The 12,124-nt window shown below is 44.5% G+C and overlaps 1 protein-coding gene across 3 annotated transcripts in view; it reads right to left on the reverse strand.

Annotated features, from left to right (window-relative positions):
- The window catches only part of Rasgrp3 (RAS guanyl releasing protein 3), a 103,962-nt gene that overhangs the window by 7,385 nt on the left and 84,453 nt on the right, over positions 1 to 12,124 (reverse strand). For all 3 annotated transcript variants that reach the window (XM_036171095.1, XM_036171096.1, XM_036171094.1), the window contains 3 exons: positions 11,508 to 11,624; positions 8,240 to 8,355; positions 5,276 to 5,423 (listed from right to left, as the gene is read on the reverse strand). In XM_036171095.1, the coding sequence (XP_036026988.1) occupies positions 5,276 to 5,423; positions 8,240 to 8,355; positions 11,508 to 11,624 (381 nt within the window). The remainder of the gene's footprint in view (positions 1 to 5,275; positions 5,424 to 8,239; positions 8,356 to 11,507; positions 11,625 to 12,124) is intronic.

Genomic DNA, 12,124 nt, shown 5'->3' on the forward strand with positions numbered 1-12,124 from the left:
AGATGCAAATGTCTTCTGGCAGGGCTGTAGTTTGCCTCCGGATAGGAAGGATTTCTTTACCATTTCTTTACCACAGACTGGCAGGTCGGCTCGGGGCAGAGTGCCACCCAAGACCGATAGGGCAGAAGAGGGAAGTGGGCGGTCAGGTTAGCAACACCTTCTCAGGAGCCCGGGAAGCTTTAAAAATCATCTAGCTGGCTTCTGTCATAGAAGAGGTGGTGAAGATAATGATCAGGGAAATAAATAACTTACAAGTCCCAACCTGGAAAACTTTACAAGTGGTGACATTCTTACCCCTGGGTCATTTCTGTGCGAGCAAAGTCACCGGGGTAGGGCCAGAGGGAGATTTAAGAAGGAGCAATTTTTTTTAAAAAATGAAATTCACAGGTAAATGAGTGGAACTAGAAAAAAAAAATTATCCTGAGTGAGGTAACCCAGACCCAGAAAGACAAATACGGTATGTACTCTCTTATGTATGGATAAGAGCTGTTAATTCAATGATAACCAAGTTACAATCCATAGAACCACAGAGGTTAAGTACAAAGTAGGGGACAAGTGGGGACAGATAGACCTCCCTAACAGAATAGAATAAATAATTATGGATGGATTGGGGGTGGTGGAAGGGGAAAGTCAAGTGGAGGAGAAAGCTGGAAGAAGGGAGGAAATACATATTGGAAGAATTAGGTAAAATTAAGGGCCATTTGAGGGGTAGGTAGTATGGAAACCTAATACGGCAGAAGCCTCCTAAAATACATACACATATGAAATTGATCTAAATAAAATCTCCGAATAATAGGGGAGACACAGTCCCAACAGGACATCTCTTGTCACCAAAGGGAGCTCCCTGTACCAGCAATGGGTTCCATCTAATTGAGTTACTGGCCAAAGGGATCCCATGGGACCCCCCAAACAACCCAGGCCATTGCCAAGACTAAAGGTTGCTCTCCACAAACTGATGGAAGGTCTTATTGCGGAAGACAATACCCACCTAACTCATTGAACATAGAGAAGTCGAGCTGCTATCTACATAGAGCCTTCATCCCTATGTGCTAGTGTCTTTAGTACACCTCTCTGCATGCTACCAGAGATGTAAATACTAACCCACCTACAAACCCTTTGATCTTCAATGGTGTCCTGCCTGCAAGACAAGCTAGTGTAAAGACAGCACCCAGCTTGTGGGAGTCACCAACCAATATCTGATTTGACTTAAGGCCCACTCCGCAAGATGGAACCCATACTCAACACTACTTGGGTGATCAAGGACCTAAGACTAGATAGTCCAGAGACCTGGGGGAAAACCAAATACTAGCATACTGCTAAAGGATCATAACAATAAAATGACTCCAAAGGGCATTCTCCTAGACTCATAGGCCTTGCTCAGCCATCATCAGAGACGTGCAGATGGGAACAAGTATAGAGACCCACAGCCGGTCATGATGCAAAGAATCAGGGGCCTTGGAACACTTCACCCTAAATGGGATGTCTCCATCAAATCCTTCCCCTCTAGGCTCAGGGAATCCTGCTTAAGGAGACAGAAAGAATGTAAGAAGAGCCCAAGGGCATGAGGACACCAAGGAAACAAGGCCTTCTAAATCAGCAGGACCAACACACGGATGAACTCACAGAGGCTGAGGCAGCATGCGCAGGCCCTGCACAGGTGCTTTGAAGCTAGATGATGGCTTCCAGTTTAGTATTTTTCGGGCTTCCTGGGAGTTGGAAGAAGTGAGTCTCTGTCTGCATTTGTATCTGTTTCTTGTGTCTTTTCATGAGCCCTTTCCCTTCTGTTTCTTTGTTTTGTTCTATTCCAATGTGTTAGTTTTTGTTTATTTTATTATTATCCCTTAGAAGCCTGTTTTGTTTTGGTTTTCCTAGTGAGAGATATAAAAAGGTGGATCTGAATGGGAGGCTACATGGGGAGGAAATGGGAGGAGTAGAGGGGGGATATAGTATGTGAGAAAAAAGTCTATTTTCAATAAAAAGGGGAAAGAAGAGAAGGAGAAGAAGAGGAGGAGGAGGAGGTGGGAAGGAGGAGGAGGAGGAGGAGGAGGAGGAGGAGGAGGAGGAGGAGGAGGAGGAGGAGGAGAAGGCATTTTTCCTGGTGTGGTGGTGCTTGAATCTAACCCTAGAATACAGAAGACTAAGAAAGAAAGGTCTTGAGTTCAAGGCCATCCTGAACTACTGAATGAGACCCCACTCCACCCCTAAAGACAGGGCACCCTAATATGGAAATGTAGTAGATTATTAGCACCGTTGCAGAGCTGCTGAAAAGAGATATTACCAAGCAAGGGTCCTTTCAGGACATGGTCTACTGAGCTCACTTAGAAGCCAGGAGGGAACATTGCCAGGAAAAGGCACCGGGTCAGTGTGCCAGCCAATGACAGCTGGAGGCAACCCCACTTAGGTGAGTCTCAGGAGCATTTCCCAGGCTCCTCTGACCTGAGGAACAAGGGCTGCTACAACACTTGACATTCTTTATAATATAAAGAACACTGACTGTTAGCAGAGTTAGGAGAGCTGTCTGGGGTTCGTGCCTCAGCTGCCAGTGACTTGTGTGACCTTGGGGAACTAACTCTCTTCGCTTCTCCAGCCTTCGGTTTCTTCTTCTATAAAATGTGGGGATTACCAACATGCTTTCAGTTCTGACACTCTGATTCTGAAATACATACCCTGCCTTCCTTACCCTTAAAATAGAATCTATTTCAAAAGCAGATGGCCCAGGCACTGGCAAATGGTTCCTGGCAGTCTCATAATTCTTTTCAATGATATATCTTCAGAGTTGTATTTATAAATCCCATGAAGATCAATGGACCCTTGGGTATTATGTGAGCAAAGATCAGGTCAAGCTATACTAATGAAATTAAATATATTTAAAAAATAAAAAGGAACATAAAAATTAAAAGAGCTAATTTCAGGCAACCTGTAAAAGTGTCAAGAGAACACTTTCAAAAATGTGTGTGCTGTTTTCTCTTTTTTCCCATCCCCTTGGTTCTTTCGGACTCATAACTTGCCTGGTGTTATTCACCTCCCCAACAACTTGACAGGCAAGTAGTATATTGACTGTCTTTTACAAATAGGAAAACAGACACACTGGTAGTCAAGAACTTGGGTCCATGACATGGAGTTAGAGGAGGCAAAACTTGGAGGTTTTGTTAGAGGTTCCAGGCCAAGGTTCCAGACTCTGGATCCAGAGTCTTGTACTTCATACTGGGTGCAGCAGCACCTGTACTCAGATGAGCCTGTGGAAGACGTGGAATCCCACGAATGAGCATCATCCTTCTTCTAGGAAACAGGCATCCCCACGTAAGGAGGGGGCAGCAACAGCTCACACTCTGAGACTGAATAAGTACCTCAAATCCCTCCCACAGCACCAGAGACCGAGTAATCATCCTGATTTTCAGTTGTGCCTTGGGGAGTCCACTCAGTCTGACCTTTGCATTCAAAGGCTCAAATTTTGCAGGGCAGCAGCCCCCATGGTCTCGCCTCACTTGCATTTTCAGGTTTATCGACTTCCCCAAATCCCCCATGAGAATAGAGAAACAAGAGACACATGAAAAAGGAAACGCATTTGTTGTCCAATAGTGGGGGTCTGGTGAAGCACCCAGTGGAGATGCTAACAAAAAAAGGAACTTCTCTTTCCCTGGGGTTGGTGAGACAAGCTGGCTAGGGTGGACTGGGGGCTGCTGTCAGCACCTGGAACCATCTTGACAGTAGAAGGTGAAACAGCCGGGCAGTGGTGGCACATGCCTTTAATCCCAGCACTCGGGAGGCAGAGGCAGGCGGATCTCTGTGAGTTCGAGGCCAGCCTGGGCTACAGATCGAGTTCCAGGACAGGCTCCAAAGCTACACAGAGAATCCTGTCTCAAAAAAAAAAGAAAGAAAGGAAGGAAGGAAGGAAGGAAGGAAGGAAGGAAGGAAGGAAGGAAGAAAGAAAGAAAAGAAAAGAAAAGAAAAAAGAAAGAAAAGAAAAGAAAAAAGAAAGAAAAGAAAAGAAAAAAGAAAGAAAAGGAAAAAAAGAAAAGAAAAGAAAAAAAGTAGAAGTTGCTTCTTCCGCACCCATTCTCAGAGATAGGTGTACCCTTGGTCTCACAAAGTCAGTCCTTCAAGCATAGCATGGGACATGTGTAATTGACAGACAGCAGTCAGCCCTGCAATGTGACTGCTGAATAAAAAGCAAGTTAATCTCTGGCAGTTATCATACCTAGGTGCCGGCCCACCTTCACCTCAAATTTCTCATTTTCTTTTTTACTTGAGAATCAACTGGAAGATAATCAGAGCCCAAGAATCCGGTAAGGAGAGGGCCAAAAGCGGGCCCCACTACCCAGAATGGGTATACGGCAGTGGTTCTCACCCTTCCTAATGCTGTGACCTTTATTACTGCTCCTTAAGTTGTGGTGACCCCCCCCCAACCCAAAATGATTTCCGTTGCTACTTCCTAACTGTAATGTCGCTGCTGCTGTGAACCGTAATGTAAATATCTGATGCTCAGGATATCTGATATTCAATCCTGTGAAAAGGTCATTCGCCCCCCCCCCCACAAGGGGTCACAACCCACAGGTTGAGAACTGCTGGTATAGAGTCTTCATGCGCTGCCATGGTGAGGGCTGAGCACAGGGCTCACACTCAGAGCACCAGTGTTGGAGTCCATGTGCTTTTTGATTAGGACTTCGCAAGTCCTGGAGGACTTGGGTTAGCCGTTGTTCACCTCTCCATCTTCACCGGCCGAATGCAGAGAAAATGCCTACCTCACGGGCATGCTGTGGGGATGCCTGACATCACCGTGCAGGGACTTTGTTACTGTCAGGCATTAAGTAAATGTTATTTATTATCACGACTGCCTTATCCCCAAAGGGTTTTCCCCCCCTCTTTGAGTTGGGAAGTATTGAGCCATGCCGTGATGGATGTAGTGACTAATATCATGTTAAATGAGTACTATCAGGAACTGGCTAAGATAAATGCTCCTCTTCATAGTAACCATCGCCAAGAGTGGTGATGAATGCCAGAGTTCTCTACGCTGATACTTCCCTTGGCAGACATTAGGAGTACAAGCTCTCTCTCAATCGAACGGGGCTCAGCAATCCTCCCTGTCTTGGTTTGGGGTGCTCCCAGAGCATAGCTAAACTCAACAGATCTGAGTCTGGCTTTAATTTCAGGGAATCGCCACACATTTTACTTCTGAGGCAAAGAAGAAAAATGGATCCTGTTTCGGAAATCACTTCCCTACCTTTCCAAGGCGCTGAAAAAAAAAAAAAAAATGAGAAATGAAAAGCTGACTTACAAATCCTGCACAGTGTTCACAGAAGGTCGGCTTGAGATAGTTCATCTCCTGAAAGTTATGGATAAATCCAGGGCCCATTTTGCAGTGTAGCTGGGATTTGGCTCTCAGGAAATAAGCCATCATTTCGTCTTTGCTAATTAGGCCATCCCTGGTAGAGAGAGTCACAGAAGGGAAGAATCTTTGAATACTGTATCAGTAAGTAGTAGCCACCCTCTGGGACCCACCACCTCCCAAATCTTTGTGACCAAAAGCGAATGAGAAATGTTCATTTTTCTTCAACATCCAAAAGGAGGGTGAATCTCACAAGACACATCAAGGAGTCGAAGGCTTCTCCAATAAGTAGATGGTGTGTGTGTGTGTGTGTGTGTGTGTGTGTGTGTGTGTGTGTGTGTGTGTGTGTGTACGCGTGCACGCATGCACAGGGATCAGAGAGTTATCTTTATTACTGAATACAAGCTCCCAGAAGAACAGCTTTCTAGTCCGTGACTAACAGTAAGGCTGAAATCGCTGCTGTCATTCCCAACTTTATTCAGCTTAATGCACCCCCCAGTGACCTTTGCATCTGTGTGCTCCAGACCCACTGCTTACCTAGAGCAAACCCCTCCAGATCGCCTCTACACAGAATGACTCTCCTCTTCCACCTATGTGTTCCTTGCTTATCACACACCCTGCCTGTCACTTGTCTATCAGTAAGGACCAACACACGTGACATAGGGAAGTGCTGGCTTCAGAGATTCCATCTTTCCTGCTCTGCTCAGGGATCCCTTATTCTTCCTCTTTTAGGTCTCCCTATGGCATCACAAGGGCTACTCCCAACCAGGCTCCCATCTCTGCTCTTCAGCCTCCACCGACCTCTGCTCCCTCGCAGGCTCTGCTCAATTTTCTCACCTATTTCTTCGGTTTACAGAGATGCCCCATACTCCGCTTCTCCTCCGATCTCTTTCCCTGCTCCCGCTGTCTTCCCCAGTACCGGTCTTTCTCTCTCGCCAACTCCCAAAGTTGTCAAAGCATCACTCACTCATCAGCATTTTCTGCCCTCATTCTATACTACCCAGTCAAGTTCTTCCCACAGCTACCCTACCAAAAAGGTCACTAAAGACAATGCTCAGTGGCCTCCTCTCATTCTTCGAAATCACCAGCCTCATGGCAGTGTGTGACACGGGGACAGATTTATCTGTTGACACCCTCTTCTCTATAGAGCCTGTAGGTCTGTGCCGTTCTGCTTTCCTCTTTCCTCTCCTGCTCCCCTTCTCTGTCTCTTCTGCAGAACTCCACTTGTTACTTTCATCACCCATGACTGGGGAGGGAAGTCCTGCAGGCTGGTTTGCACGCCTTGAGCTCATCTCCCCTAAATTTCCCACCAGAAAGGAATATTGCACCGAGCTCCAGCAACCAGCTAATGTGGCTGGGCTGAAAAGCTAATGTGTGCCTCCAACCCCAACTGTCCTCACAGGATTTTTTTTTTCTTGTTGTTGTTTGTTTGTTTAATTTTTGAGACAGGGTTTCTCTGTGTAGCTTTGGAGCCTTTCCTGGAATTCACTCTGTAGACCAGGCTGGCCTCAAACTCACAGAGATCTGCCTTGGCTCTGCCTCCTGAGTGCTGGGATTAAAGGCATGTGCCACCACCGCCTGGCTGTTCTCACACATTTTGTACTACGTCTTCAATAACTTGCTAGGCATCTCTTCCTATACACCCCCCTCAAAATCAACACAACCATGGCAAAGTCTATCTTCCTTTCCAACTTGTATTACCACAGGTCTCCCTGTTGCTATTAACGATGCCATAATTGTACCCCAGACTGAAGATCTTTTTTTCATCTCATATGCAAAATAACTTGAATCATACTTAGAATTTATAAAATTAAGTCATCTAGTATCTTTCCTATCCTTAAAAAACTTATCCTACAATTTCTGCAGACATATGCATCAATCACAAACAGATACAAAAGTCTAATTTGGATGACATTCATTGAGATACATGCATATGTGTGTGTCAACATATACATATACATAAAGAAACACACACACACATATATGCAGATGTAGAATCAGTGAATCATACATGCCCCAGGGATCCATTTATTATACTATAAAGGGAATGGGGCAACTGGAGCTCAACCAATAGGCAGCAACCTGGCTCAGGTCCTTCCACGGCTCAAGAGACAGAGAAAGGAGGACTTGCTGCCTAGCACGTATCCCATCTCACATCACACAGATATCCTGGCACAGAAGCTTCCAACTCCCAACACACGTGGTCTAAAGTCCTCAAAGATCAAGGAGCTTAAGAAACGCCTGTGCCTGTCTACCGTGTGTCCTCTCCCAGGCTAGGAGTTCCAAGAACCAGGATGTATGCAGAAACACATGACAGCAGGAGCTTACTCTGTGAGTTACTAGAAAGAAGAATGTTGGCCAGTCATTAGGAACACTGGACTTAAATTGTGGGTGTGGAGTGGGGAGAGGGGTCCCCACGGGAGTTCTTTACCCTCAGCTTTATCCTCAGCCTTCTTTTACCAATTTTTATTTTGAGACATGGTCTCACTGATTAAGTCCTCCAGGCTGTTGTTGAATTCTTTCTTTGAAGCCCAAGGAGAACCCGAGCATCTGATCTTCCCACCTCAGCCTGCCAAGTAGCCTGGACCACAGGCATCTGCCATTACGTTTATCACTTCGATTTGTCTTGGTGGGGCTTTCAGAGCTGGTAGTGAAGTAGTGGAAGGATTGAAAGAAACTGGGAGCTGGCTCATTTGCAAATGGGCACTTAAGTTGAACAGAGATGGGATCTGCCCTGGGACAGCACCCAACTGGTCAAGTTTGCCATGAAAAACAAGGAGTGAAAAGCCAGACTGCCCCATCAGAACAATAGGGCATGACTTGTCAGGATGCAGGTTTGCCTGGCCCCACACACCTCCTAGATCATCTTCTGTTTTAAGCTCTATCCATTAAGAACAACAAAGTGAGACTTACTGATCTTTGTCTAGCACACAGAAGGAATCCAGGAAGGGGAAATTGGCAGCTATACTCTCAAAGTCCTCCTGGGAGATGTATCCATCGTGGTCGTGATCATAGTTTCGGAACACAGACTGCAAAGGATAGAGGAGCATTTACCGTGAGCGTGTATAAGTCAGGCCTTGAACTTGAGAAAAACAGTAAGTGTAAACTCAAGGCTTGTTTAACACTATAAAATGGTAAGTGGTTTGTGGGGGGGGGGGGGCTTCGAGGTTGGAATTTAGATAAAGAAAGATTTCCTGGGGAAAGAAATGTCTAAACTGAGACCTCAGGGTTGAGTAGGAGTTAGGTTGGTGAGTTTATTGATTATAATACCATGAAAATAGAAAATGAAACTTTAGAAATTTAAATTACCTCAGAAACTGAAAATATGTGTTGAATGTTATCCTCATAAAAATCCTAGTAAGATTTTTTTTTTTAAAAATTCATACTTGGAGGGAAAAATGTTTACAAATGAACAAATCAATTCTATAATTCAAATAAGAGTCAATACACAGGCTAAAAATCCTTCAGAATGATGAGAGGCACATGAACTCTCCCCTTCAGAAATCAAATATTGACAACAGATGTGTCAGCGTGTACTGAGAGTCCCCAAGCACATGCAATGTCAAAAAAGCATTTGTCTGGACCCACCTCATCCTGCAGGCTGCCCCCTGCTCAGAAGAGACTCTCAAGTTCCCCACCCCACTTCCCTTCTCTTCTCTCTCTGCTTCTCCAACCCTATTCCCATCAGTCCAAACCTAAATCCTTGCTGAAAGATTGGCCCAGTTTGGGTAAAAATGGTTACTATTAGCTTAATCAAATAAAAGACTATTTCATTTATGAACTTGTACTAAAGTCCCATTTACAAAATTCTTGTACTTTGTACATTAAAGTATGGCTATTCAACAACAAATATTAGGCACTTCAAAACACTTAACCTTTAAGTTGCTTGCCTAGTGGAGAAGTATCGAGCTGATGAAAATGTGGTACACACACAATGGGAAAAACTTTATTCAGCTTTAAAAAAAAAGGAAATTTGAAATTTTCAGAAAAATGGATGGGTCTGGAAAATATTATGTTAAATGAGGTGACCTAGATCCAAAAAGGAAAAAAAGAAACCCGACACATTCTCTCTCATACCTGCAGATCTTAGCTTTGAATGTTTCTGTGTGTGTGTATAGGTCTATGTGGGTGTGGGTATAAGCTGGGGAAGCAAAAAGGAAAGTGTGAGAGGGAGATAAGAGCTGTTGGGAGAACAACAGGACAGATGAGACACAAAGGCAGAAAGGAGGTTACTGGGGTGGGAGGGTACAAATAGAGACAGAGCCTGGGGGAGAAGAGGAGGCCAGGAGGATAAGTAAACACAAAATTTCTTTGACAATGCCATAATGAAATATAATAGTTTATATGCTAATTTTATTTATTTATTTATTTATTTATTTATTTATTTTTGAGCTGAGGATTGAACCCAGGGCCTTGTGCTTGCTAGGTGAGCGCTCTACCACTGAGCTAAATCCCCAACCTATACGCTAATTTTAAAAAATGCAAGAAAATGAGAGGGAAAAGGATGTCAAGAAAGAAAGATCTTTACTTCTCAGTTTTCATTTTCTGTAATCAGAGCATCCTGATGTGAAATGTCCTCCTTGGGTCCTTTTGGCCCCCAGACTCTGTCCCTCTTTGCCCTGGACTATACGGTTTTCTTAGGCCCTTCCCTCAGCAAAAGTCCCTTCCACACCACCTTTGTGGTTGTCATTGGCTTGCTTGGGTCTTCTGTTTGTTTGCTTGCTTGCTTAAGATGAATTTTTATTTTTGAATTGTACATATGCCTGTATGTCTGTGTTCATGCACGTGCATTCAGGGGCCTATGAAGGCCACAGTGGTGTTGAATTCCCTAGCTGGAGTTAGAGTTGGTTGTTAGCCACCCAATGTGGATGTTAGGAATCAAATCTATTCCCTGCAGAAGAGCAGAGAGTCCTTTTAACCACTGAGCAATCTTTCCAGCACTCAGCTTACTTGTTCTTGAGATCAGGTCCTGTTGTGTACCTCTGGTTGCCTTTAACTCTCCTGTCTCAGCCCTTCATGTGCATTAGCACACCTGGCCTTCCACACTATGCCTTTAAACTGTTTCTTTCTGCCTCATACCCAACATAAAACTTCTCTCAGCAATTGCCAAATCACTGGGTTTTCCAAGATGAAGAACGTTCTTTGTGTTCTTCTGAAACATCCCTTTCCAGCAAACAGCACTATCTACTTTCTCATAGATACTCTGTCTCCTACATTCAACTTTATTGTAATAGACAATGTACCAGTCCATGAAAATTGGGCCTGGATAACAGTTTCTAATGACAGAGACATTTCCACTTCTTCCTTCACATTTGTGCTTCCACTCTCCTGTTCTCTCTCTCTCTCTCTCTCTCTCTCTCTCTCTCTCTCTCTCTCACATCCTTTGAGGCAGGGTCTCACTGTAGTCCAGGCTATCCTCAAATTCACCAATCCTCCTGCCTCAGCCTCCCAAGTGCTGGGATTACATGGGTGCATCACTACACCCAAATCTGTGAGAACCCTAAAAGAGCCTTGACTTAGATTGAGTGATGTTTCTGACCTCAGTGGCATTGGGTGGCTGTGTCATAAGACCTTCATAATATATAGCAGCTGAAACAATCCATCTTACAGGATATTTCCCTGCTTGGAAGTAACAAAATTATCTGGAGTGGGTTTTCCATGAGTAATTCTAATCCCTAAAGTTCTTCAAGCTGGTGGCAGTGAGAGGGATGATAAATGCTCAAGAAGGGAGCTAGAGGGAGCTGAGGATATTTGGGTAAATAAGAAGACATAGACAAGGCCGGGCAGTGGTGGCGCACGCCTTTAATACCAGCACTCGGGAGGCAGAGGCAGGCGGATCTTTGTGAGTTCGAGGCCAGCCTGGTCTACAGAGCAAGACCCAGGAAAGGCGCAAAGCTACACAGAGGAACACTGCCTCAAAACCCCACCCTCCAAAAAATAATAATAAAAGAAGACATGGACAAGAGATGAAAAGGTTCTTTCTGATAAATCCCCCTCTTGGGGCCAATGCAGGAAGCATGGAGTGTCAGTTGATGAATTTGTTCCTCAATCAAGCTCAACTGTTCCTACTTGTCCAGGAGCCATTTTCATGGTCATCTGATTTCTGAACAATCATAGAACACTCAGAAAAGAGAAAGAGTCTTTCTAGAACTCTCTGCTTAATTTAGCTTCAGTCACTTACCTCAACCAACTTCCTTATGTGTTTGTTGATGATTGTGGGGTCTGGCTTTGGTATCACCCCTGAAGCCCACTCCAGGGGCACCACAGGCTTGTTGGGTGTCGTGGGGGAGGTAGGCTGCTAAAAGAACACACAGACACATTTTTCAACATTAATCGGGCGGGCCTTGATCTACCAAGAGAGATAATTTAATATATGAATAGCAGTAAAGACTTAAGTCTATATAGTGCTCAAGTGTTTATTTGGAACAGTGTCTCACTATGTCACCCCAGCAGGACTGAGACAACAGAACAAGCTGGTCTCAAGTTTGTATATACCCTCTTGCCTCTGCTTCCTGAGACCACCATACATAGCTTCACATGTCTATAAAGCAACATCTTTTGTTAATGGAGTCTAACTAGTAACTCAAAACATGCTTTGCCTTAGTTTGGGCTTTTTGAGACAAAGTCCCTTACTATGGAGCTCTGGAACTTACCATTCCACTGCCTTAGCCTCTGAGTGTGAGTCCTCTAGGCATGCACTAGCACATGGCTAAGGATATGTTTTGATGATGCCCTTTGTTTAATAGCAACCTCCATTTTATTCTTTTAAGTAAGTATAAAAACACTGTACTCCCTGAC

The sequence above is a fragment of the Onychomys torridus genome, chromosome 21 (assembly GCF_903995425.1).
Source record: "Onychomys torridus chromosome 21, mOncTor1.1, whole genome shotgun sequence".
In the NCBI taxonomy this organism is placed as follows: domain Eukaryota; kingdom Metazoa; phylum Chordata; class Mammalia; order Rodentia; family Cricetidae; genus Onychomys; species Onychomys torridus.